General features: G+C 38.7%; 2 protein-coding genes across 8 annotated transcripts in view; one reads left to right on the top strand and one right to left on the bottom strand.

Annotated features, from left to right (window-relative positions):
* UBN1 (ubinuclein 1) overlaps positions 1-8,935 on the bottom strand; it is a 37,215-nt gene extending 28,280 nt beyond the window's left edge. For 3 of the 4 annotated variants that reach the window (XM_027839351.1, XM_027839350.1, XM_027839348.1), the window contains exons 1-3: positions 8,804-8,935; positions 7,919-8,147; positions 7,148-7,436 (exon numbers count right to left, since the gene is read on the bottom strand). In XM_027839351.1, coding sequence (XP_027695152.1) covers positions 7,148-7,396 — 249 coding nt within the window. In that variant the 5' untranslated portion in view covers positions 7,397-7,436; positions 7,919-8,147; positions 8,804-8,935. Of the gene's footprint in view, positions 1-7,147; positions 7,437-7,918; positions 8,148-8,488; positions 8,734-8,803 lie in introns of those variants that run through there. The other variant, XM_027839349.1, reaches the window with a different exon arrangement.
* A 217-nt stretch (positions 8,936-9,152) lies between these two features.
* The window catches only part of GLYR1 (glyoxylate reductase 1 homolog), a 40,781-nt gene continuing 22,565 nt past the window's right edge, over positions 9,153-27,368 (top strand). For 3 of the 4 annotated variants that reach the window (XM_027839194.1, XM_027839195.1, XM_027839196.1), the window contains exons 1-5: positions 9,153-9,250; positions 10,208-10,244; positions 11,482-11,561; positions 25,691-25,829; positions 26,122-26,361. In XM_027839194.1, the coding sequence (XP_027694995.1) occupies positions 9,213-9,250; positions 10,208-10,244; positions 11,482-11,561; positions 25,691-25,829; positions 26,122-26,361 (534 nt within the window). In that variant the 5' untranslated portion in view covers positions 9,153-9,212. Of the gene's footprint in view, positions 9,251-9,904; positions 10,107-10,207; positions 10,245-11,481; positions 11,562-25,690; positions 25,830-26,121; positions 26,362-27,368 lie in introns of those variants that run through there. The other variant, XM_027839197.1, reaches the window with a different exon arrangement.

Raw genomic sequence — 27,368 nt, forward strand, 5'->3', positions numbered from 1 at the left:
TATCAGACTGAAAAATGATCAATAAATCTAATGAGACACTACAGTGACTTCAGCCTCCCCAAAACTGCATAAAAAGTCAGCCAGAAGATCACAGCAAGCAATAAAAGGTCATAACAGACAAGCCAGACTAGGCAAACAAACTAAAAGCCTCCCACAGTGGGATCAGAGCTAGGAAATAGAAATTTGTAGCCTGCATCTGTATCTCGAAGCAAAAAGAACGCGGAGCACTCCCAAAAAAGCCCCAGGAAGGCTGCAAACACACAGCATTGACCTTGGAAACCACAAGAAGCAGCAATGACTAGTATAGTCAAAGCTCCAAGGTCCCTAGCGCTCTGCCTTGAGATGCCATTGTGTGCTCTGAAGATCTCTCTCAAGGATCCTACAGGGACCTAAAGTTTGGAGGTAGAGTTTGGCTCAGAAACTTAGGTGATCCTGGTTGAAACCAAGCAAGATGACGACCTTATCCAAAAGCACAGCAGGGAGAAAAGCCTGGCCTTGGCACAAAGCACCAATTCAAGAACTAAGCCTGAATCAACAAGTAAACCAAAGAAGACACTGACCACTATAATTCAACAGATCCAGAGACAGCTAAAAACACAACCAAGAAGAAAAGAGAAGCTCCTTAACCATACAGGAAAAAATGGATTTTCCACAAGGACTACATGAATACCTAGATTAAACAAGAAATTTAAAAATGAAATAAAAGCTCTAAAGGAAAATTGAAGTAGAAAAACAATTTACTACAGGAGGTCCGAAATTTTACAAAAGTAATGGACTCCCTGAAAATGAGAATGAACTAAACAAAAAAAAAATTAATGACTCCATAAAAAGCAAGAAATATTAAAACAAAAATCAAAAAACTGAAGGGAAAAAAAGGAAGAAAATACTAAGGCTTCTGGTATCAAAAACAACTCACCTGGAAAACAGAATAAGGAGAAGTAATTTAAGAATCACGAGATTCCCTGAAAACCACACACAAAGCCTGAACGTTCTATTTCAAAAAATCATAAACTAAAACAAGACCAGATGAATTAGAACCTGAGGGAAAAGTGAAAACAGGAAGAATCCACAGATTACCTCTTAAAAGAAACCTCAAAAGGAAAGTCCTTGAAATATCACAGTCAAAATCCAGAGCTTCCAGGTCAAAGAAAAAATACTTCAAGCATTCATAAAGGAGATCAAGGACCAAGGAACTACACCTGAGAAAACAATTATTCCAAAAGGTAAACGGTGGGCTTACAACCAAGTATAATTTGTCAGGTAAAGTCAAGTGTAATCCTACAGTGGGGAAAATTGACCTTTAATAGAATAGTGGACTTTCAAGCATACTTAATGAAAAGAACAGAAATGAGTGAGAACTTTTCTATACAAATGCAAGAGTCAAAAGAAACCTAGAAAGGTAAATTTATCTGAGGATGTGAAAGGGGCAATGGGATGAAACAGTGCTAACCTAATAGGAGAAGAAGAAACAAGTGTCAGTTCAGAACCTTCAAAGGCAGTGGCAGAATTCATTAAGAAAAAAAGGACCAGGGCAGCTAGGTGGCACAGTGGATAGAGCACCAGCCCTGAAGTCAGGAGGACCTGAGTTCAAATCCGGCCTCAGACCAAACACTTGACACTTACTAGCTATGTGACCCTGGGCAAGTCATTAACCCCAACTGCCTTTAAAAAAAAAAGAAAAAGAGGATCTGGGAGTGCATTGATTCAATTCAATAGAATAGAATAGAAAAACAGAATAGAGAACAGAATAGAGAAAAAAGGAGTGTAAAAGGAGTATAGTAGTGTAGAAAGGAAGAAGAATGGAGTAGAACTTTTTTTTTTTAACTGGAGTGATAAGAAGAAAAGTATACAAACATGGCAGAAAGGGTAGAGGGAGAAGGCATCAGATGAATCTCACTCTTATCTGAACCAGACAAAGGAGGGCTAAATACCTGTGCACACAAAAACACACAAAGAACTATACCAAACTCAACGTGGAAACAGGCAGGGATAGGGAAGAGGGAAGGCTAGGAGAAATGATAATACTGAGGAAGGAATGGTCACAAACACAAAACTTCCTGAAGCAGAAGTGACTAAAAGGAAAGAAAAGAAAAGAACTGGAAACTAAAGGAGTCCCCATCAACTAGAAATGGCTGAAGAGATTGTCGTATATGAATGTACTAGAAATGCATCATAAGAAATGACAAAGATCACTTCAGATAATCCTGGGAAGAAACAACTGATGCAGAGTGAAATAAGCAGAACCAGAATAATTTATACAATGTCAGCACTGTACGGGGGAAAAAAAAACTTTGAAAAACTTAACTCTAATCAACACACCAACCAACCATCCTCCAGAAGACCTATGATAAAATATGTTACCCACTTCCTGAGATGTGATGGACTCAAGTTGGGAAAGAATTCATAAATTTTTGGACATAACCACTACATGGATTCGTTTGATAATTATTTATTTCAAGGATTTTTTCCCTACTTTTAATTAGGAGAGGGGTAGTAATGGTGATCCACTGCACTCCTCCCCACCAGCAGAAGAGAAAAACAAAAAAGAAGAGAGTCATTGAAACATTTTTTTTAAAGTGCACAGAAAAGCAGAGAAGAAAGTTCAGAAGGAAAAGGACATGCAGGCCAGTTTTGAAAGTAATGAGTTGAATATACATAGTGACTACAACAATATAAGCAGAAAGAACCACCACAAAACTAGCAAAAATTAACATTGTGAAATTATATAAAGAATAAACTTGGCCCCAAAGAAGAGAGATGAAAAGATACCTCCTCTAACTCCTTTGCAGAAATGGCGTCTCTCCTCCTCACCTCCACTCCCACCTGCCCCATACACAGGTGTAGAAGTCTGCACGTGATATCAGATTTTTTTGATATACTGAACAGTTTTACTAAATTCTCTTCTCTTTAGTATAATGACTTCCTGAGTAGGGGGAAGGATAGAGATATCAACAAAAATCTATTTTTAAAAAGATAAAGAATTGAATTTATGATACTCTTTTTCGAAAAAGCAGGTTTGTTTTTTTGGTGAGGAAATCAGGGTTAAGTGACTTGCCCAGGGTCACACAGCTAGTAAGTGTTAAGTGTCTGAGGCTGGATCTGAACAGGTCCTCCTGACTCCCAGGCCAGAGTTCTATTCACTGCGCCACCTAGCTGCACTGAAAAAGCAAGTATTTTAAAACAGATTCACAATTGCACATACAATTCTCTTCTTGTGTTTTGCTTTATATATGTAAATAAGTGGGAGATTTTTTGGTGTTTGTTAAATCAGAATTTTTAAAAGAAAATGGCTAATGGTAAAGCACCTTCAATCAGATTACAGGAATAATTTGTTAGAGCTACTCAGGAATGTTGTATCATCTTTTTAGAAAGGCTACATTTGTACATCTGGTTCTCAGTGCTATTAAATGTCACATCAATCCTCTGATGCATGACATTCTCTACTCTTGGAAGCCTCTTTACTTCTAAGTAGCAGTTAAGACCTATTGTCCTCTCAAGTCGAATTCCTATTTCCATTCCAAACCTAAACCGCAGGCCTATTAGTGAATTTTTTGTTTCTTTGCATCAGATATCTCTTATCAAGGTCTGATATCTAGGATACATAGGAACTTAACACAAATATATAAAACCAAGAACAATTCCTCAACAGATAAGTGGGTAAAGGGTACAAACATTTCTCAAAAGAACTGCAAGCTATTAACATCCACACGAAAAATTTGGTCCAAATCACTAATAATAGAAATCTAAATCAAAACAACTCAGGATTCATTTCACACCTAGCAAACTGGCAAAGATGACACAAGATAGAAATTGTCAATGCTGAATAGGCTTTTGAAATACAGGCACATTAATGTACTGTTTGGTAGAATTGTGAATGGGTGCAACCATTCTAGAAAGCAATTTAGACTTTTTTGGGGAAAAAAAAGATAAAAGTATTCATACAGTTTGACCCAGAGACACCACTGCTCAGCACATAAACCCCAAGGAAGTCAAAGCCAAAACAAAAGGACCCATATATACCACACTTCTTTTGTGATAGCAATAAACAAAGAAGATTCCACTGATTAGGAAATGGATGAACAAATTGTGATACATATATTCAATGGAATATTACTGTGCTATGAGCAACAATAAATGTGAAAAATTCAGATAAACATGAAAAGATTTATATGAACTGATGCAGAGTAACAAACAAAATCAGGAAAACAATCTATACAGGGACAACAATACAAAATGAATAAAAAAATTTTTTTAACACTGTGATTAAATTATAATGACCAAGCTTGAACCTGGAGAAGGAAGAGAAAACATACTTGCTTTCATTCCTTGGAGAGAGACTGTGGGTATGGAACAGTGAATATACTGTCAGACTTGGTATGCTATTTCACTGAACTAATCTTTTTTTAATTAAAAAAAAATTCTTAGTTACAAGGGATGGTAAAGGAATATATATGGAAATTAAGGTGATATAAAAAAATATATCAATAATTTTTTTAAAAAGAAGAAAGAAAATATAGTGCATGTAGGAAATAGCTAAGATAGATAATTTTTGCAAGATTTTATATATTTGATAGGTCTTCTTTTGGATTTCCTACCAAAATCTTCAATGTTTACATGCTCTTGACTTCTGAAGATACTGACATTCTAATATTGTACAAGAGAAGTGAATTATAACACCTTAACAAAGAAAAAATAATATGGTAAGTTGAACATGAACTCCAAACCAAGAAGATTCACTAACTATCAGAAGAACCTCATCATAAAGATTAATCTACAAGGTAGTCCCATAGCATGGGCCCCAAGGATATTATTATACCAAAGGGTTTAGGATATTTCAAGTACTATATCAATTTTAACAAGTATTTAAGAATTATTATGGGAACAAAAATTCCTGAAAGCTGTAATTCTAGAAACACAGAAGATTTATAACTATTCAAGGAAAGACTTATCCAACGTACTTATATGGTTAGAGAAGAGCTAAGATTTTTGCCCTCTCTTCTCTGCCCCCACACCAGGCAGACACTTTTTCCAAATGGAAACCAGAACAGGATGGTGTTCTTGAAGATAAAAAGGGAACTAGTTGTTAGAATTACTACATGCAACACTTTAGGTTTACAAACTATTTTACATATATTATCTCATTTGATACTCAAGATCACCCTGTAAGATAGGTATTAAAGGTCTTACCCCCATTTAACAATCAATCAATCAACAAGCACTGGGAATATGAAGACAAGTCAGTCTTGCACTCAAAGAATTTCCATTCTATTGGGGGAACATATGAACATAGAAAAGCAAATACCAATATATACATGATAATTTGGGAGATGGAGGAGAGGAACTAGCAGCAAGATTGGGAGGAAATCAGAAAGGCCTCATGGAGGAAGTGGCACTACAGCTAAGCTTTGAAGGGAGGTAGTGATTCTAAGAGGTATCTCTGAGATGGGAGTGCACTGTATGCATGGGGAAAGGTTGTGCAAAAGTTTCCAGGTAGGAGACGGAATGTTAAGAATGAAGAAAAGTAGGTCAATTTGGCTGGAATGAGTGCATGAAGGAAATAATAAGTAATAAGTTTAGAAAGGCAAGCTAGAACCAGGTTGCAAAGTACTTTAAATGCTAGAGGAGTTTGTATTTTATCGTAGTGACAACTAGGAACCATCTGAATTCTAAGAAAGAGCAATGACATGGTGAGACGTGCTTTAGGAATGTTGATTTTGCAACTATGTGGAGGACTGGGAAGAGAAGAGACTAAAAACTTGGAAACCAATTAGGAGGCTACTGAAGTAGTCCAGGAGAGACATGATGAAAGCCTTAACAAAAGTGGTGGCTTTGAATGGAGAGAGGAAGACAGATGTGAAATACATTGTGGAGGAAAACTGACAAGCCTCACTACTAGGGGGGATGGGGGGGGCACCAGGTGACAGAGAATGAAGAAATGACGATGCTTCCAAGGTACCAAACATGGCTGACTGGACAGAAAGTGAAACTCTTAAAATGTCTAACAGATAGTTAGTGATGTGGGATGAGGAGAGAGATGAGGTAAAATTGGGAGTCAACTTCACAGAGAAAATAATGGGTCTCAAGTGAGAGAGCACAGAAGAGAGCTCAAGGGGCAGGTAGGTAGCGCAGTGGATAGAGTACTGGCCCTGGAGTCAGGAGGACCTGAGTTCAAATCCAGCCTCAGACCAAACACTTGACACTAGCTGTGTGATCCTGGGCAAGTCACTTAACTCCAATTGCCTAAAACAAAAAACACAAAACACAAAAAAAACAAAAAAAAAAGAAGAGCGCTCAAGACAATTGGGAGAGAAAATATGTATGACAACCCAGACTTTTGCTGAGAAGGGGCCAGACAGGTAGGAGGAGCACCAAGAGTACCATGAAAATACAGATAGGAGAGAGAATCCACAAAGAAGAAAGAGTAGTCACAGTGTCAAATGCTACATGGCAGATAAGAAAGAAGGGGACTGAGAAAAGACCATTAGAATGAACAACTAAAAGATCAATAGCAACTTTAGAAAAAGCAGTTACAAACTGATAATTTGAGGTTGGAAGCTACAATGCAAGAGGTTGAAAAAGGAAAGGAATGAGTGCAAACAGCCTTTTCAAGAAACTGAACTGTAAAAAGGAGAAGAGCTATAAGATGATATTAGAAAACAGATGAAGAAAATGAGCCTTAGAGCAGTCTAAGTAATGTTCACAGTTCACTATTAAGTGTCAGAGACGGGATTTAAACCTGGCTCTCCTGATTCCAAGTCTAGAGCTCTGTCCACTATACCATATTGCTTCAACTTTCACAAGCTCAACATGGAAGAGTTCTTCTGTCCCTATCTCTTCTTTTTCATTTATCTTTAACTAGACAACTTAAGTTAGCCCAAGTCATCTCTCACATTTTTCCTAGAACAACTTGGGACAGTAGTATTCTAGTGTCCTTGACAGACTAAAGTTTGTAGCTTTAGTCCTAATTCAACAAATATGGCAACAAGCCTAGTTCTTATTTTTAACTTGATAATATGATCTTGTACAAAGTTAGAACCACTTTAATTTTATTTTTTTGCCTGGCAGAATTTTGTAAAAACTATATTTGTACCTTTTTGACTCTTTGGAAAGTTCAACAGAATGACATGCTAGCATGAAGTAAGTGTACCTTGTCTCCAACTTGAAGATTTTTCACTTTTCCCCTTGTATTCTTCACTAGCTCTGGGTAGAAGAACTCCGGACAGCGCTTATGATCTGGTTCAAAGAGGGTAAGTGTGATTCGAACAGCTGCTGCAGCGGGTTCAGAATCCTGGTGCTGCTCTGCTCCCCCAATCTCTTCTTTTCGGGGTTTCTTCAGAAATGTAGGATTCAGAGGGCCTGGGAGAGAGGTAAACTGGACCCTGTGGGGCTCAGTCATGGCTACACTCAAGTCTTGGCAGTGGCTACTGCAATGGCTTCTGTCAACATGAAAGAGAAAATCAGGTCAAACCTAGATAACAACCTAAAAAACAGCCTACAATCTCAAAAAAGAAAATTCATAATTCTTACGAAAATTTTTCTTATGAAAAATTAAATTACATTTCTTTGAATTAAATCACTTGAGAAAGTAATCTCCAAAGATGATCTAGGTTATTGCACATACAGACGACACCTCATTACAACAAACAACATTACAAGAAAATCTGCATAACAAGGTCACTAAATCCCCAAAACATCACCCATTTACTCATTTCCAGGAATAATATAACAAAATTCCAGTGCAAAATAGAGTTTGGATAGTCCATAGGAGTTGTTTTAGTTACAATTCTTAAGTGTATATTTCTTTTTATATTTAACTACATTTTAACTCCTCCCCTTTATAAGATTTTATTTCTAAAGTCAGTTTGAGGTTACAGAATATACCACTTAGAAAATAATATCAAACAAAAATGAAACACACCTTTGTCACAAGTGCCGTTCTGAGATATAGCACCTCGAAATGGACCTGATCTCCAGCTGGCTTTCCTCATGATGGGGTGAGACCCATATGCCACAACTTTGTCTGTCCGTTGGGTCTTGGAGCATGCCTACAAACGTGCTGCCCATCTAGCCTCAATGCCCCATTCCCAGAGATGGCGAGTCCTAAGAAAGCCCTTTCAGAAGAAATGCCCTCAAGACACCTGAAACAACTAAAGAGAAAACAGGAAGACTTCCAGTTATCGTTGCAAACTTGCTGTTCCGGACGCAGGCTTTAGCAGCGTGGCTAAGGTGGCTCGAGCGGCACTGATAGCCCCGGGAGGCATGGTGCTCCAAACTAAGCGAGGTGCCGAGGAGCGCTCTGCACAGCCGGACGCAGCCCACGACGGGCTCCTAGGCCAGGGAGTAGGCAGCATCTCCAAGCGCTAGTTACAAGAGAGGTCGCCTCATCCCCAGCCCTAGGGGGAGCAGTGACCCCAGCAGCCTCCCCCGCCCCGGGGCACAGGGGCTGCTACATTGACGTAAGGAGCGCAGGACACCGTCCCCAACCCACCCCAGGCCGGGGACAGCCGAAGGCGCAGGTGCAGACTAAGGACTAGACTCCAGGCCGCACGGAGGGAACAAGTCCAAGGCTCCGTCCGGGAACTCCTGGGGCGAAAGCAGAGGACCGGCCCAGTGATGGGCTGGGGAAAGAACAAGGACTCAGGCTCGGGCTCTAGCCGGACAGTGCAAGCTAGGATAGAGAGGGGACGGCTCCAGGAGCCGCGGGTGGGGTGGGAGCGGGGGATGGGGCGCAACGAGACCAACCGCCGTAACGGACGGAAGGGGGAAAACTGCTGTCCCGGGGCCCTGGGCGGGGGAGGGTTACCGGCGTTGCCGGGGGGGCGGGGCAAGGCGCGCGGCCGGATCTGTCAGCTGTTCGGCTCCGTGCGTCCCCACAGTCGTAGCCGCCCCCGTTACGATCCCGTCCTCTCAGCTACAGCCGTCACGGTTCGGGGGGCGCTCGCTTATCACGCGCCGGAGGCGGGGGAGTGGGGGGGCAGTGAAAAAGGGGGGGAGGGGTAACGGGAAGTCTAGGGGTTCGGCGCGCGGAGGCCCGGCGTTGAGGTCACGTGCCGCCAAGCTACCCAATGCCTTTCGGGGACGCGGTGGCGTCACGGAGCAGCGTGGGAATGACAGCCGGCCCCTGTCACGTGGAAAGAGCCACGCCAATGGGCGGCACCGAGGCGGCCTGAAGTCCCGGCTGCCCGTGCGCTGTGGGTGGTTAAGTCGGTAAGATGGCGACTGTGAGTCTGCGGCTCGGAGACTTGGTATGGTGAGTAGCGGCGGGGCCCCTTCGGGAAGATGGGGAAAGCAGGGAACGTTGGGTCTCTGCCCCAAGCTTCAGACCCCGACCCCAGCCCCGGAGGCTCTGAGCTTTCTGGCTTGTCTCTAGGGGCTGGCAGCGAGGAAGGGAGCTGAGGGACGGAGGCGGCACCGAGGGAGGGGGCGCTGGGGTGGGGAGAGGCACCGGACGGAAGGGGCAGCCCGGCCCTGGGGGGAGGGGGAGTTGCCGGAGACAGAGGGTGGCCTCAATGGATTGCCGCTTCGTTCCGAGGCCCCGCTGCGAAGGCTCTCCCTGGGGCGTCTCCGGGTGCCCGGGTTTGGAAGGGGGAGAGTGCGGCCAGTGGGGCGCTGCCGGCGCCAGCTGGTGCCATGGGGTGAGCTCAGACCGTACGCTGTTCGGGTCACCGTGTCCCAGGGGTCGAGTCGGGACTCTCTGGCAGGGAGATCCAGGTGGCCAAGCCCTGCGGCTCGTTTGGTGGGACAGGTCTTTATCTAGCTGCGCAACGAAGTAACCGGACCGAACCGCAGCGGCGGCGACTCCGCGGGGACCAACCGACTCTGGTGTTGAAACCGGACCGTTGGCTCAGTTCTATGAAGAAATAGTGGGGGGAGGGACTTATCTTGTGCGCTCTGAGCCTGGCAGGGATCGCAGTATGTTCTTATCCTCCCCTCGTGGCCCCTGGACTGCCAGAGAAAAAAAGATTTACTGTTACTGCTACTGGCTTGTATAATTCATTTCTTGATACTAAGAAGGCTTCGTTTGAAACAGTAAAACTGCACTTTGAAAGAGAAGAGGGAAGTCTCGGTGTAGAGAGGATTGCAAGCTTTGTTCTTGGACTTAGAAGGTGTGAACACAGATTTGGGAGCTAAATTATAGGCAAGGTGGGTTGAAGTGGATGGGCAGGCTTTTCGAGTATAAGTAGCTGACTCTTTGCTTTTTCTTTAGGGGGAAGCTGGGCAGGTATCCTCCTTGGCCAGGAAAGGTAAGTGTCTTTATGCTAGAGGAATATTTCAAAAAGTTGTAGGAAAAACTAAATGTATTGCCGAAAGTCCAAGTAATTAACAGTTCTTTTGACTTTGGTGTGGATGAAGCTGTGCCTATCAGAATCTCTTCTTGATTCGGAAAATAAGGGAATCTGTGTCTTTCTATTAAAAAAGTAACTTGGAGGGAGAGGTAAAATTACCCAGGAAACAAAATTCTGACTTTATTTTAGATCTCTGTATTTTTAAGTGTTTGAAAAGACTTAAATCATGAGAGAGAGAAACTAAGATTTGTGAAGTCAAAAGTCAAAATCTTTTCTGTCTAAAGATCTTTGTTTCTAGCAAAATGGCAGAGAGGGGCAGGGAATTATAGTAGACCAAGTGAATATGCAGTCAAGAAAATCTGTATTTGAATGCTGACTGTGCTGCTTATTCTATGTATAACCTTAGACAGGTCACTTGTCTCTGGGCCTCGGTTTCCTTGTCTGAGGAAGTTGAACACTATAATCTGGCTCATTTCCAGTTCTATGATCCTGTTGATTATAGCACCAATTAACCCCTCAAGATTTAGCATCTTAGATGCAATGCTGAAGGGTCTGTCCATATATATTGTTCGGTCCTCTTTTTTTTTTTTTTTAATTTGATACAGGTTAATGAAATATTTGTCAGTTTTTTTTTTAATCTGGAGTCCTTATGAATCCATAGCTCTTAATTGTTTATTTGTCACTTGCTTCTCCCTCTGTACTTTGATCAACTTTCTGGAGGATTCTGACCATGTTTCCAACAACATGTACATGGCTCTTATTGAAATGCCAACTGTTAAATATTACTGGCGTTATTCTGATGTGCTCTAATAATAAAGAAATCTTGCCAAGTAGTTGATATCACTTTTGAAGTAGTTGAACATCTCTGTTACATGATAGTTATCTGTCTATAAACTCTTAGATATTTGGAAGTTTTCATTTATCACAATAGAAAAATAATATATGTAGAAGGGCATGCCTGGGGCAAAGGATATTTTAGTAAAAATTCTCAATAGTGTTTTTCATGTGTTTTTCTCTGGAAAGCTAGAGATACAGGAAAATTTTCTATTGGTAGGCTTTGTAAGCTTCTTGAGAGCAGATATTGCTTTATTTTTTCTTTGTTTTTCCAGTGTTTAGCATTGTGTCTCACATATATGCTTAATAAATATTATTTCAGTTGTCATAACTGAACCTTTTTTTCTCTTTTGTCCTTTAGATTGTAAATCCACCCAAAGACTTGAAGAAACCTCGTGGAAAGAAGTGCTTCTTTGTGAAGTTTTTTGGAACAGAAGATCAGTGAGTAAACCTCAGTTCATTTAATGAAACACTTGCTCTGTTATAAGACTGGGGATACAAAAGTAAAGAAAAACACAGTCCTTGGTCCTGAGGAGTTACAACCTAATAAGAGAGATTGTGACAGGGCTACTGTAATTGATAGAAGATAGAATGTGATAAGGGCAAGGGAAAAATCACTTTGATCTGAGGGAGTGAGAGATGCTTTGTGGAGGAGGTAGTACCTAAGCTGAGCCTTCTTTGAAGGAAGAGATGGATTTTATCCTGTAGGCAATTCTAGATCCACAACTTTTTGAGGAGGCAGTTATATGTGGGCATCATATCTGTGAATTTGGAAGATTAATTTAGCAGCTATAGGAAGGATTAATGTGAGGTAGAAGAGAATTAAGAGAAAATTATAGTTGTCAAGAGAAAATTACAGTAGCAAAGATGAAAGATGATGATGACCTGAACTAAGATAGTAGCAGTTTGATAGGAGAGCTCAAAATACCTGTGAAAGATAGTGTGGAACTGAATTAACAAGACTTGGAAACTAATGAAACATCAGGGATAAGAGGGAGGAAAGAATCAAAGATGGCTCTGAGATTTCAAACCTGCATGGCTAGGAAAAAGATGGTGCCATTAATAAAAATAGAGAAATTGGAAGGAGGAGCAGATTTGGGTGAGAAAGGTTGGCTTCCATTTTGGACATAATGAGGTTGGAGTATGTAGCAGCTAATTGGAAATACAAAACTGGAACTCAGGAAAGTTTATGGCTAGGTATATAAAATTGGGGGTTACTTGCACAGACATGATAATTATAGCCATGGAAGTGGGTGAGATCACCAAGGGAGTCCTCACAAGTGAGTTCTACTTTGTGGACTTTGGAAAGTTACACTTAATCATAGTGTACAACCTGCAACTAAGCAGGCATGCTCTGAAGAAAAGATCACTGGATTCAATCTGATCAAATAAGAATTGATTTGGCTCTTAATGTCCAGCACATTGTACTTAATGCTAGCAGATTGAAAAATGAATAGCCCACAGTACCAATTAGTGAAGAATTTATTATCTATCAATTAGTTCCTAACATCAGTTATTTGTAGCCCATAAAAATGCTATGACTTTCTTCTGTAGAAGAAAGACACTGTTCTTGATAGTGGTCTGGTACAAATTGTAAATAATCTGAGACAGTGCATGGCTGCAGATGTTGATATAGAGAAGGTTGATTACTTTTGAAAAGCTGAGGATGTGAAAAACTACCCTGAAGGTAGTTTATTTCTGTAGAAGCTGTTATTGTGTTCTCCTTTAGTGGCTTTTGATATATTGTTGCTAATGCCCTGGTGTGCATATCATTGAAGGCATGGTTTCTCTGTAAAGTAGTTCATAGAATTATGTAAACTTAGGGTTTTTTTTATTAATTTATTTTGAGTTATCAACAATCACTTCTATAAGCTTTTGAGTTTTAAATTTTTCTCCACCTCCATCCCTAAGACGGCGTGCAATCTGATATAGGCTATACATACACATTCCTATTAAACATATTTTCACATTCGTCATGTTTTAAGGAAGAATTAGAACCAATAGGAGGAACCCCAAGAAAGAGGAAACAAAACAAAACAGAAGAAAAAAAAGAGCAAATAGTATGCTTCAATCTGCGTTCAAACGCCATAGTTCGTTCTTTGGATGTGGATAGCATTTTCCATCATAAAACTTTTGAAGATGTCTTTAGATCCTTGCATTGCTGAGAAGGACTAAGTCTATCAAAGTTAGTCATTGAACAACATGGCTGTTACTGTATACAACGTTCTCTTGGTTCTGCTCACTTCACTCAGCATCAGTCCATACAAGTCTTTCCAGCTTTTTCTGAAGTCCACTGCTCATCATTTCTTAGAGCACAATATAAACTTAGATTTTTAAGGGCTCCTAGAGGCCATCTAGATCAACCCTTTCATTTTACAAATGAGAAACAAATCTACGTAGAGGTTAGTGACTTGCCTAACATCAGATAGTAGAATTGGGATTTGAACCCACGTCCTTTGACTATAAGTCCAAAACTGTTTCCACCATACTAGTTGCCTAGACCTATTCTTTGTTTTGTGAAAACGATGACTAATCTTAAATTCTAATCATTACCAAATAATTGACTAATCTTTTTTAGGCATCAGTAAACCAAAGCCATTAATTTGAAATTTGTTGCCCTGTCCAAGGTCCTGTGACAAACCAGATAAAACAGTAGTATCTACCACCTGCTTTTTCAGTCATTTATTCAGCTTTCTCAGCAGCTTTATCATAGAGTTGTATTATATACCTCAAACAGATATTTTGATGTCTTTGAAGCAGTTTTATTTTTGTTGTGAGTCTTAAAGGAAATAGAACTTTGGGTTATAAAATTATCCACAGCTGTTTTATAGGAGATACATAAGTATCTTCTATATGTACCCATAAGTATGGGTACATAAGTCCTAGAAAACTATATGCAATGTCAAACATAGTTGGTGTATATAATGACACTTAACAAACACTGTTTATTGAGGTAGCAGAGACTTAGATATTGTCAAAGTAGTTTTAAAGATTTACATGTGAATTTTTACAAAATGTATGTAACCTTAAAAGTACATATATACATGCTACACTACCTCCAAAAGTTAGGGATGATTTATCTTACAAATTGACATGAAACAGGCTTATGTTGATATTGTAAAATATTAACTAGCAAGATTTCTTTTTCCTTTAAAAATTTTCAGTTTCAAATTTCTCTTTCTCCACCCCTCCCCCACCCATTGAGAAGGGAAGAAATACAATAGCCATTATATATGTGAAGTCAAAGCAAGATTTCTTAATGACTTAAGAAAAGGTCAAACTCACTGCTTAAAAAAGAGAATTCATTAAATACCTACTATGTGTGTAGTACAGCTTCAAATCCCACCTTAAAAACTTTCTGGCCATGTGGTTATAGATAAACCACTTAATCTGAGTCTTTTTATTGATCTGTAAAGTGGGAATAATATTTAAAATATTTAGCACTACTAACATTATAGGTATATTGTTGCCAAAACTTAAAAGTCCTAAAAGAGTTTGTTGTTGTTTAAGTAACTGCTCAAATATGTTTTGATACTTTGATGGATCTGTTTGATGATCTCAGCGATGTATATATTCTCCTCCAGGAGTGCAAACTGTAGCTCAACCCACGCTTCATCCTGTGTAGATTTTCTCTATGTCCTCCCTTAAACTATCTGCAGGAGTGAAGGGGCTTCCTCTTTACATTGTGTGGGTACCTAGGACCTCCACTGATTATGGCTTTCTTTATACTTTATACTTGACTAGCCTACCACTTTTTTCCAATCATACATTTCTTTTGAGAATAACATCGGTACTTCTCCTTCTCATTTCTTGGTTGTAATATGCTATGCGGCCTTTGCATACCTTTCATTTTTCTATTTCCCTTTAGATGACCTGCAATGTTAATTTTAAGGAGTCTGGTATTCCATGTCCTAGATATAGAACCACATGAAGAATATCCATGCAAAAAGACAGGCCTCCCAAAAAAAAGAAATTTGAGATCGTTAAAAAGCACTGCGCATTTTCCCAAATACAACCTAACCCCTTCTAGTCAAATTCCAGGCCCAGCACATTGTGCATCTACAGTGTCTGTTAGCTCCATCATCCAAGTGTATATCATCCAAGTCTTTGTGATTTTCCAGGCAATAGACTTTCTTCATCCATTTGTTTTTTTCTCTGTGGATAGTTAAACTGAATTCTTATGAAAGATTATAGATCTATTTATGATGCACACAGCACAATGTCTTCTAAGCTGAACTGTTAAAAGAGCACTGGATTTAGAATCAAGAAGACACCTTACCTTTCTGGGCCTCACTTTCCTCATCTATAAAAGGTGGTTTGGACTAGATGGCCCTTTCCAACCCTATATCTATGATTCTCTGATCTGCAAACAGGAGCATATGGAGGACCTCACCAGCGAATCCTTTCATTTGGATTCTGTTGGACATTCTCCGTGATGTTGACAGACGCCTTTAGCACTAATAATCTCCTTGTTTTAAAAAAGCATTGTTGATATTTTCCAGCAAGTTATCTTGGCTATCATCTTTCAGGAAATCTTACATGATTTTGAGATAGCCATGGGAGATGTGTTAAAAAGAAGAGAGTGTAAATCCACATTTTGTTCTACCAAATGCTTTTTTATGTAGTCAAAAAACAATAAGTAAGACTTGTATTCATTACTCAGTTATGTGACTATAAAAGTGAACTGCTGTAAATGATCGTTTGTGAAAACCCACCTATTCCCTTCTCATACATTCAGGAGATCCAGTGTTATATAGGTCATGCCTAACTCAGACCTGTCTAGGGGTTCAAGTTCAGGATTAGAACAAAATGAGGCATTTGTCAAATATCTGGCAGATTAACAAAAGTAAGTGTATAACCATAGCATTGAAAAGCCATTCAGCAAGAATGCAGCATTAATTCATTTGGGCACAATTTCCCTCCCTCTTTGTTGGCCATGCAGGTCAGATTGATCAGAAACCTCAAAGAGGAGATCCTGACTCTTCCTATATAGACTTTTGTGCTTAGGCCACCAGGAAGCTAGGTCAGTGGTTTGAGCCTTAGTCCCTAGGACCAGTTGTGTCTTAGGTACTATTTAATACCTGTCAAAGGAAAACTAGACCAGCCAGCATGATAGGGGCTTAGGAAATAATCCTTTTACTACATCTTCAATACATAATAATGGCTCGTATTTAAATGGCTCCTTAAGGTTAGCAAAGCACTTTATCCACATTATCTCACTTGATTATGAGACCTTTGTTTTAATCATATATCTGTAATGATAATAGATCTCATCTAGAAGAACATAGAATCATCTAGTCCAGTCAGTAAGCTAGCATTTGTTATGCACTTACTATGTTCCAGGAACTATGCTAAGTTCTGGAAATGCACAGGAAAAGTTCCAAATCACTAATAACATGATAAATGCACATCAAGGCAGCCCTGAGGTTTATTTCATCTTATACCCTACAAATTAGAAAAAATGACAAAAAATGACACTAGTCAATATTGGAGGGATTGTGGATTGAGAGACACACTGATACATTATTGGTGGAGCTGTGGAATGGTACAACTTTTTTTTGGAAAGCAGTTTGGAGTTAATGCAAATAAAGTGACTAAAATGTCCATACTCTTTGAAACAGAGACTCCATCACTGGGCTTATATCCCTAAGGAAACTCATCACTAAGAAGAAAGTACCTACATACCCTCAAATATTTATAGCAGCACTTTTTGTGATAGCTAAGAATTAGAAACAGAGTAGATGCCCCATCAGTTAGGGAATAACTAAATAAATTGTGGTACATGAACGTAATGGAATATCACTGTGCTGTAAGAAATGCTGCATGTGATGAAAACACGTTTGGAACAATCTATGTGAAGTGATGCCGAGTGAAGTAAGCAAAGCCAAGAAAATAATATACGCAATAACTACAACAATGTAAATGGAAAGAACAACAACAAAAAGTCAAAAGTAAATATAACCATTATAAAGATAAAGTAGGACTCAAATGTTGTTGTTTGTCCTTCATTCTCGGAGAGGACCATGATATCAGGAAGGTGATGCCATGACTGGGAAGTGAATTGGATTTAAGTGAGGGAGGGCTGTGCAAAGTCACCAGCCTCACTTTCTCCTCAAGAGGCATCTGGATCCAGTGGCACAATGCAGATCAGGATGACTGGAGATGGTGCCTTGAATGAGATGAATGACTGTTCACGTACTGGAGCAATCTCCTGTCAGACTCTTTCTGTCTTTGGGTCTTGACAGTCTTCTTTCCCAGACTTTGTCAAGGTGGGAAGTCCACAGGTGTTGGTGATTATATTTTGGACTTTTTCATTGTATTGATCAGTAGTATTGTTTTTTTTCCCCTCTCTAAAAGTACTGCTTGTTACATGAAATGGCTTTCTGAGAGTAGGTATACTTGGGATAACTATGATACCAATAACTTTATTTTATCTTTTGGTTTGGGGGGTGTAGGTGAGGCAGTTGGGGTTAAGTGACTTGCCCAGGGTCACACAGCTTGAAAGTGTCAAGTGTCTGAGGTTGGATTTGAACTCAGGTCCTCCTGACTCCAGGGCCAGTGCTCTATCCACTGTGGCTCCTAGCTGCCCCAAGAACTTATTTTTTAAAAAGAAATAGTGAATACTATAGCAGTTGAGAGGAAAAAATCAATGAGTCAGAGAAGACCTTTTAGAGAAAGTGGGATTTCAGTTGGTCCCTGAAAGATGGTTACAATATGTATACACAGAAAAGCAAAGACCTTCTAGTCAGGATGGAACAATGTGACTGAAGAGAACAATGTAACTGACAGCTTGGAGTCAAGGCTTAATTTGGGAAAATTGGCAGTTTGTAAAGAGCAGCACTATAAAATAATCTGAGGAAAAGCAACATGGACTTGGCATGCCTTATGAATTCCCTAGAGGAAAAGTACCCATAAAGATTATAGACCCTCCAGTCTGACAGAGTTCTAGACTTGGTAGATCAGTGTGATAGAGATCTTGACTTTAGTAAGATTTTTGTTAATGAGTACATGATCTAATTAGGAAACTACAAGTGAGCATGCCTTTGGCTGGAGAAGAGTGTGCAAAGGATTGTTCGCAAGTTATTCAGGATCAATAGCTGGGGAAAGAGAGACAGAAGTGGCAGAGGTTCACCCAGGACTGGTCTTGAGTATAGAGCTTGAAGTTTTCATACTAAAATTAGGTGATGGAACTGGAATGTGGTTTGTGTCCATTAAGTTTGAAGATTAGGTGTTGGGAGGGGCTATGGTCAGCACTATCTACGATAAAAACAGAATTCAAAGCTATTTTAGTAAATTGGAAAAGTAGCTGGAAACAAACCAAGTCACATAAAGTTCAGATCCCCTCAAAAGCACCTATCCTATCTCCCATTCTCTTCTCCTTTGCTCCAGTCTTGAGGTAAACCTTGTAAGGTCAACCAGTCTGCCTATATCTTTGATCCATCTTCTCCTGGAGACCCCCTTCAATCATCCTGTCTTTAGTTTTCAATTTCTAATGCACTGCAACTCATAACTGAACAAAAGTGGCCATCAGAAGTGGTCATTGAACCTTGATCCAGGACCTTCCATCATGAAGAACCCACTAAATCATGTTTCCCTTATAGACAGCTCTATCAAGATTTTTTTTCTTACATCGAGTTTAAATCTCTGTAATTTACTTACTGCTCCTAGTCCTGCCCTCTGTAACAAAACAGAGTAAGTCTAATCTCTCTTCCACATGACTTATCTTTAGATATTTTAATATAGAGATCATGTTTCCCACTGTACCTCATCTTTTCTTCAAACTGAAACAATCCAGTATGTTCTTTGGTGAAAGTAGAAGGAAATTCTCAATGAAATAAGAACCACAATCAGTAGAACATTTTTCTCAAAGAACACTTCTTCAGTGGGGCTGTAAAACTAACAGCACACACTCGCGTTTTCACCAGTAAAGCAGTTGCCACAACCTCATTGGTAGTAATTTGAGTACTTCTAAAAAATCTCTTTATTTTTCAAATTGATAGCCATTTCATAAAAGTTATTCTCAAAAGAGTAGTATCAAGAAATAATGGACCAGTTTCTCTTTTTCAAAGTGCAGATCATCTAGTAAGATTTTGCTGAAGCCCCAGTTGTCTTTCTCTAATCAGAGCTGACCCTAAGACAGGAAAAATTAAAGTGGCCCAGTGCTTTGGGGGAATCTATGAAAGCAAGGGACAGCAGGTAGTTCATTCAGCTAATACCTAGGTTTAAAAAAAAAGCAACACCTAAGGTTTATGTGTGTAGGGTCAGCAGCACCAAGAAGTGGAAGTGATACTGTAGCCTTTGGTTGCTTGATGATATTATCCCCCACCCCACGAAGTACAAGTTACTTGTTTAAGATAGATCGTCTCAATTTTTTTCCTTTCTGACCTTCATGTTCATTTTAACCAGATTTTACCTTTATTAAACATTTTTGGGTTTTGTAGGATATTTGAGGGAGGGTGAGAGGAGGTAGAGGAGGGGCACGGAAAATTTTATGATTTGCCCAAAGGCACAATAACTAGGAAGAGCCTTACCTCCTGATGTATTCAACTTTCATAAATTGATTCTTCTCAAGGCACAATTTTATTTTTTCTACATGGTCAGTTATTCATTTTTTTCCCTTTTTGCTTCCTTCCCTTTTTGATTGACGTACAATTCCCAGCATTAGTCATGACAACAGAGACTTGAAGATGAAGGCCACTTTCATAAGGTTTTTGGTGGCAGGAGGTATCAAGTTTGTTACTAATGGCCCCACAGAGTCTGACAAAATCTACCCTAGAAAAGCTTAAAATAGTAATTCTCTATCTTAACCAACCCTGTTAATACTTTAGTGCAATGGGAAATAATTCCCCTGATAGATGAGTTAGGCACAATAGCTGGTGTTGTGTAATGTGTCCAGAAGTGACATGGGCGGGGGGGGGAACTCTGGGTCAGTTTGGTGTAGGCAGCACCAAAACTTGTTCAAGCTTGAAAACTTGTTCAAACATTTGGTAAGTTGTAACCTTGAAAAATATTTTAGATTGAAGTAAAATCTACCACACCTGTCCTGTTTGCAAGGTTGGTTTGTTTTTTTTTTAACATGTGTAATAGTTCTTATTTCAAATGGGCTGGAAAAAAAAATCCTTCAATTCTCTTGATGCCTTTATTTCAATGTAGAGCAGTCTTATATCTGTGTGTGTGTGTGTGTGTGTGTGTGTATACATAACTATGTCTTATACTTCAAAGATCTGTGATTTCATTGGTGTCAGCACCAACACAGATCCCAACCGCTTAGTGAAACAATCTTCAAGTTGCCAAGAAATGTGTTACGTTGTTTCCGTCCTCAGACAATGCACTTGCAAGTCTTGCATGGGCCTGTATTTAGCATTTTCAGCCTATTTAGGACATACCAGAGCATGCGCTCATCTGGCATAGTCTTCAGAAACCCAGGGTCACTTCCATAGTACAAATGAGAAATAGTAAAGTTTTTATTATAAGTTTATTTCTGACAAATTTGTTATTCACTTGACGTGTTTCACTGGTGTCCTTTCAGTTGTAGCAGCAATCTTCCTAGTAATCCTCATGAGAAGCGTTTTGGTTTTTATTCTCCCTCCCCTCCAGTGTCAAAAAAGAGCAGATGGGAAAGGAAGTTTTTATAGTCTTTTCATTGAAGAAATTTGAAAATTCCTAATGTAATTATGTTCTGGATTTGGTGTAAAAAGCTTCAGGCTAAATATTGATGGGAAGGAGATTATATTGAACTTAGAAAGGGAGCATCTGCTAGACTTTAGAATATTATTTACTCGTTTTCTGACCAGATACAATTAGAGGGAAAAGACCCATAATTATGCTGTAGCGCTGTTGGTTTGTTGTTGTTTGACCCTACACCTTTTAGAATTGTGTGATCTTTAAAATAGACACAGTTCAGTTTGCCATTTTAATTTACTTTTGGGAGCACTTCTTTCTGCATTTATTTTACAATGGTCTTGCCCTCAAAAACAAATTATACATATAAAGAGAGGCTGAATATCTGTATATTAGTGTTATACTTGCCAGACAATATGGATCAAAAATTTGATTCCTTTTTTCCTATTAGTAACATATTTCATCCTTTTGTCCTATGAAATAGAGAAAATTATATTTTTCTCTTGAACTGAGAGAAGAGCAGCATTTCCATATACAAAACAGAAAAAGAGAATTGCACATGCAGTTGCAAATCTGTACCATACACGGTTTGCGAACTCCAAATATACAGCAAATTCAGACATGTTATTTTCAAAGCTATCCTGCTTTGTGTTTCCTACTGACCTTCATTCTGTTCTCTTCTGTGCATTTTTAAGTGCTTCAATGATACTCTTTTTCCTCTTCTTTTTTAAAAATAAATTTTGGCAACTGTGTCACTATTACTTTTCTCCCTTCCTCCCTCCAATTGAAAGATTTAAAAAAAAGTCTTTGTATCAGATATGCAGAGAATAGTAAAACAAAGCCCTAAATTGCCCATGTTTGAAAATATGTGTCTTATTCATGACCTCCCAAGGAATGAGTAACATATTTCATCTTCAGTGGTCATTGCACTGATCAGTATTCTTACATCTTTTTAGTGTGGTTTGTTTTTTTTTTTACGGTGTTCTTCGTAGTGAATAAGGTGTTGTGTATCAGTTCATACAAGTCTTACCAGGTTTGGCAGAAACCATCCCTTTTGTCCTTTCTTATGGAACATATTCCATTACATTCATATGCCATAATTTGTTCAGTCATTTCCCAGGAATCTTCAAACTGCTCAGTATTATGATCTATAATAGATGGTATCCATTAGTGGCTGTTTAGTTCACTTGACTCACTTAACATTCATTAAACATCTATTAAGTATCTACTCTGTATAGAGTACTGTTATAGGCATGAGGGAAGAGGCAGAAATGGAAGAAGACACCATACCTACTCTCAAGGAGTTTATAATCTAATAAGGAATTATTAGACTCTCCCAAATGATACCCTTCTTGCTAACTTCCCCAATTTTATCCTTCCAATTACTCTTCTTCACAACCTCAGAGTAATTCTATTTCTCTCTCTCTTTCTCCCTCCTTCTCTCCTCTCTCTCTCCTTCTCACCCTCCATGTCCAGTAACTTGCCAAGTCTTACCCCACAACATTTCCCACATTCTTCCCTTTCTCTTCACTCACATAGCCACCACCCTAGTTCAGGCCTTCATCACCTCTCACCGAGACCATCACAGTAGCCTCCCAATTGATATTCTTGCCTCCAAGACTCTTCCGTCTCCAATCCATCCTACACAGCAGCTAAAGCTATATTCCAAAAGCACACTTTGCTGAAGAAGCTTCAGTGGCTCCCTGTTGCCTAAAGAATAAAATACAAACTCCTCTTGCCGTTTAAAGCCTTTCCCAATCTGGTTGCACCCTGTCTTTCCAAACTCTTTTCACATGACTCCCCCTTGTACACTCTGTCTCCTAGCTAAACTGTTTTACTTGCTGTTCTCTGGAACACAATATTCCTTATTTCACATGTCTAGAATACTCTTCCAAACTCTCCCCTACAATTCTTAGCATCTTTATCTCTCTCCAAGTCTCTACACGGGTGCCATGACCTTCAAGTTAACTTTTGCTGATCTCCTGAGTGATTAGTGCTCCCATCCCCAAATTACTTTGTATTTTGTATATATTTTATAATTTACTTAGTTCTGCCCATATTCCACTTCCTCCCCCAGCTGCCCACTGGAATGTAAGCTTCTCAAGAGCAAAGACTTTTATTTTTGTCTTAATAAACTCCCAGTGCCTTCTGTGGTGCGCAGTACAAAGTAGATTCTTGATAAATACTTAGGAATTGAATTAAGGCAATATGATATGTACATGATAGTTGATTGGAGTACTAGCCCATTTGTGTCATTTAGATTTTCTGTGTTTCTTTTCATAGATTATTCTACAACCTCCTAAAAATGATCAGGACAGGAGTAGATGAGTAGACCAGTGAAAATGTACCAGCATTAATGGAAAAGTAGCTCAGAACTATGTCATCATTGGTAGAACACTGGTATCCTCTTTGTATATAAATGGGCATCATTTTTACTACTGTTGTTTATTGCCAACCAGCATTTCTGTAAAGAGAAAACCTTGAGGTGGTTTAGTAACCCAGTTTCTTAATCCTTAACCCACTGTAGGCTGTACTATGAAACTTGTAAATATTTATAGTGAAATTGATATTGAAAAAGAGTATAGGATTTGGAATTTTAAAAAGAAGTACAAGTGGCTAGTCAAAACCGATTCACTGTACTATATAGTGGTTTAGGTCAGGGGTCTGAATACTGATTGGAAATATTCCAGAATCAACCACTAGCTGTTTTTCAAAGTAGAGGTTAAATGTGGAATATTCCCATCTGCTTTCCTACCCTAAAATTATAAGAATTTTTCCTCTTTGAAACCCTCATTTTGTTACTGTCACATTGTTATGCATTCCGAACTTTATTATCAAATATTCTGAATGCTTTAGAATTTCTTTATTTACTAAATGCCTTAAATCACTTTCAAACATAGAATCAGTAGTGTGTGTGTGTGTGTGTGTGTGTGTGTGTGTGTGTGTGTGTGTTTGTATAGTTATAGAAGATATTGCTTTTCTTTAGCTTTATTAACTTTTCTGAATCCAGTTCAACTGGAGAGTTCTTAAATGACACTCATTATTGAAAGACATCTGTCTGGCTCTGTATTCCCAAATTTTAAAACATTATATGGCCATGTTACATGGGTAATATTAGTACTTGATAGTGAGAATGTAAGAACATCTATGATTATGTATTGGTTTATAACTGGGTGGACTTACATAAACATGAAAAATAAACCTCCAATGCCAAGGATGCCAACAAAAAAGAAATATGTAGTATATTTTCAATTTTTTCTTATTTCTTGTTGTTAGGTTGGTGGTGGGGTATGGTTTTATTGATCCCTTTTGGGTTTTTGAAAAATGTCATTACCCAGTTTATTTCACCCCTCTTTCCTCCATTGAACCAATTGTCTCCTTCAAATAGTGTATGCTACATTCTGTTTCAGTCATGAAACGGTCATCTATTTTCTTTCATCAAGATTGGTCATCATTTAATCTGAATTCAGTCCCTTTTAGTGTTGTTTTCATTTACATTATTGTGGCTTTGTATATTTTTCTCCTAGGCCTATTTACTTCATCTGCATCAGTTCATGTATGTCTTCCCCTGTTTTTCTGATTTCCTCATTGGTGATTTCATAAAATGTAATAGTCTTCATTAAATTCTTACACAGTTCAGTCACTAATTCGGTGAGGACACATTTTGTTTCCGGTTTTTTATTACCACAGAAAAAAATGCTGCTACAAATATTTCTGTATATGTGGGATCTTCCTTGCTATCTGACCAACTTGAGGTACCATACCTATTACTGCAGTGGCTGTAAGTAAAAGTTTAGTAACTTTTTTTTACACAATTCCAAATTGATTTTCAAATTAGTTAGATCATTTCATAACTCAACCAGCAGTGTATTACTGTGCCTATTTTCCCATAATCCTCTAACACTTTTCAATAATGGCTAGGATACATATATATGTATATGTGTGTGTATATATATATATATGTATATATTTTTATTACCATATATCATATCAATCTCCATCTCTGTTCAACAACATTAATTGTTTGGAACTATTACCTAAAGGGCTGTAAAAGTGTATGTACCCTTTGAGCTAGCAGTAACACTACTACATCTGTATTCCAAAGAGATTAAAGAAAAAAGGAAAATTTTATATGCATACATACATACATACACACACACAAAAAAATATTTATAGTAGCTCTTTTTGTGGTGGCAAAGAATTGAAAATTGAGGAGATGCCCATCAATTGGGGAATAGCTGAACAAGTTGTGGCATATGATTGTGATGGAGTCCTATTGTGCTATAAGAAATGATGAGCAAGATGATGTCAGAAAAACCTGGAAAGACTTAGATGAACTGATGCAAAGTGAAGTGAGCAGAGAACCAAAAGAACCTTGTACACAGTAACAACAATATTGTACAATAATCAACTGTGAATGACTTAGCTATTCTCAGCAAATACCATGATCCAAAACAGTTCTGAAGGACTTACGATGAAAAATGCTATCCACATCCAGAAAAAGAACTTAAGGAGTGCAGATCAAAGCATACTTTTGTACTTTATTTTCTTCTTTGGGGGCTTTTTTTTTTTTGGTCTGTGTTTTCTTTTGCAACATGGCCCATATGAAAATAAGTTTTGCATGACTTCACATGTATAATCTATATCAAATTACTTGCTTTCTCAAGGGAGAAAAAATAAAGAGAGGGAGAATTTGGAACTCAAAATATTTTTAAATGTTAAAAAAAATTTGCATGTAATTGAGAAAATGTTTTTAAAATTAATTGCCATGTTTCTGAATTGATTCATTGGATGTTTATATTGTGGTGGGTATATTTGGGTTCAGTCTAGGGTTTGGAAAATTGTTTTGTTTGTTAAAAAGTTTGTTGTGATGTTAAAAGTCACATTTCCATTCAAGTTCCTGCTTTAGTCATACTGTAGATTACAATTTTTCAATGTTTTTCTGCTAGTGCTTGGATCAAGGTTGAACAGCTAAAACCATATCATCCCCATAAAGAGGAAATGATCAAGATTAATAAGGGTAAAAGATTTCAGCAGGCTGTGGACGCTGTGGAGGAGTTTCTCAAAAAAGCCAAAAGCAAAGACCAGGTAAGATGCTTTTTGCTTTACTCTTAACGCAGTACCGGCTGGTTATGTATGTGATAATGTTACTGAATCTTAAATCTATTATTTAGCTTGTAGAATCCTGACATAACCTACCCCTTCTGGGCTATCTATCTCCTATATGTGAGATCCATTTTGCCAAGCAATCCAAAAAATCTGTGTCCTTTCTTAAATATTTGTGGCTTTTTTGCAAAGTTCCTTCAGTGAATCAGTAGGCTCTCAGCCTCTTTGAAAATAATACAAATCTACCCTCCGTTTTTACTCTATAATCCTTCAGTCATCCCATAATTCTGCTGAAGAGAAAAATCGGCGTAATTCCAGTGAAGAAAGAAGTAAGCAGAACTCAGGAGATGAGAAACGAAAAGCTGGCCTATCTGAAGGGAAAGTAAGGAAGAATATGGGAGAAGGAAAGAAGAGAGTATCTTCAGCCTCTACAGAAAGAGGCTCCAAATCACCTCTAAAAAGGGCCCAGGAACAGAGTCCCAGAAAACGAGGTCGCCCCCCAAAGGATGAGAAGGTTTGTGTATATCTAAGGTCTCTGAAACCAGTCATATTCTTTTATAAAAAGGTAGAGTTGAGAAAGGTAATTCAAAAATCAGCAAGCTAGAATGTGTTTATGTAATAGACTTATTAAAAAGTTTTGACTGTTTTCCCATCCTTCCAACATGCCACTCCAGTCAGCCTTCCAGTGTACTGATCTCTTAACCATAGTCATCCACATTAGTTGTATACTGCATACCTTAATTCACTCATTAAGCATTTAGAATACTTTCTAAAGTTTGCTGTTTTGTTTTTTTGGGCGAGGCAGTTGGGGTTAAGTGACTTGCCCAGGGTCACACAGCTAGTGAAGCATTGTGTGTCCGATGCCTGATTTGAACTCAAGTCCTCCTGATTCCAGGGCTGGTGCTCTATCCACTTCGCCAACTAGCTGCGCCTCATTAAGCATTTAGTAAGCATCTATTGTGTGTTAAGCTCTGGAGATACAACAGTAAAAAACAAGCAGTCCCTGCCCTTCAGGAGTTTACTTTCTGTTGTCATGAAACAACATATAAACAGATAAGTAAAAAAATACAATGTTGTTTCTAAGTAGGAGGGCCAGAACTAGCAATTTGAAAGTCAGGAAAGGCACTTGAACTGACTCTTGAAAGCCAGGCATTCTAAAAGGCAGAGGCGAGGAGGAAATGTGTTTGAGGCATGGGGACAAATTTATGTGAAGGCAAGGAGGTAGGTGATATGGAATGTTTTGTACAGGAAAAATCAAGTAAGCCAGTTTGTCTAGAATAAAGAGTTCATGAAGGAGAGAAATGTTTGATACACTTGGAAGTATAGGCAGAAACCAGATGGTGAAAGGTTTTAAATGGCAAATGATGGAGTTTATAGTTTGTCCTGGAAACAATTGAAGACTATTAGAGCTTCTTGAGCAGAGAAGTGACGTAGTCATCTATGTGCTTTAGGAATATCAATTTTGTAGCTTGGTGTGTAGAATGGCTCAGAGTGGAGGGAAGAGACTAAAAGGCAAGAAAA

This window comes from Vombatus ursinus, unplaced genomic scaffold (genome assembly GCF_900497805.2).
Source record: "Vombatus ursinus unplaced genomic scaffold, bare-nosed wombat genome assembly UNPS02014832.1, whole genome shotgun sequence".
In the NCBI taxonomy this organism is placed as follows: Eukaryota; Metazoa; Chordata; class Mammalia; order Diprotodontia; family Vombatidae; genus Vombatus; species Vombatus ursinus.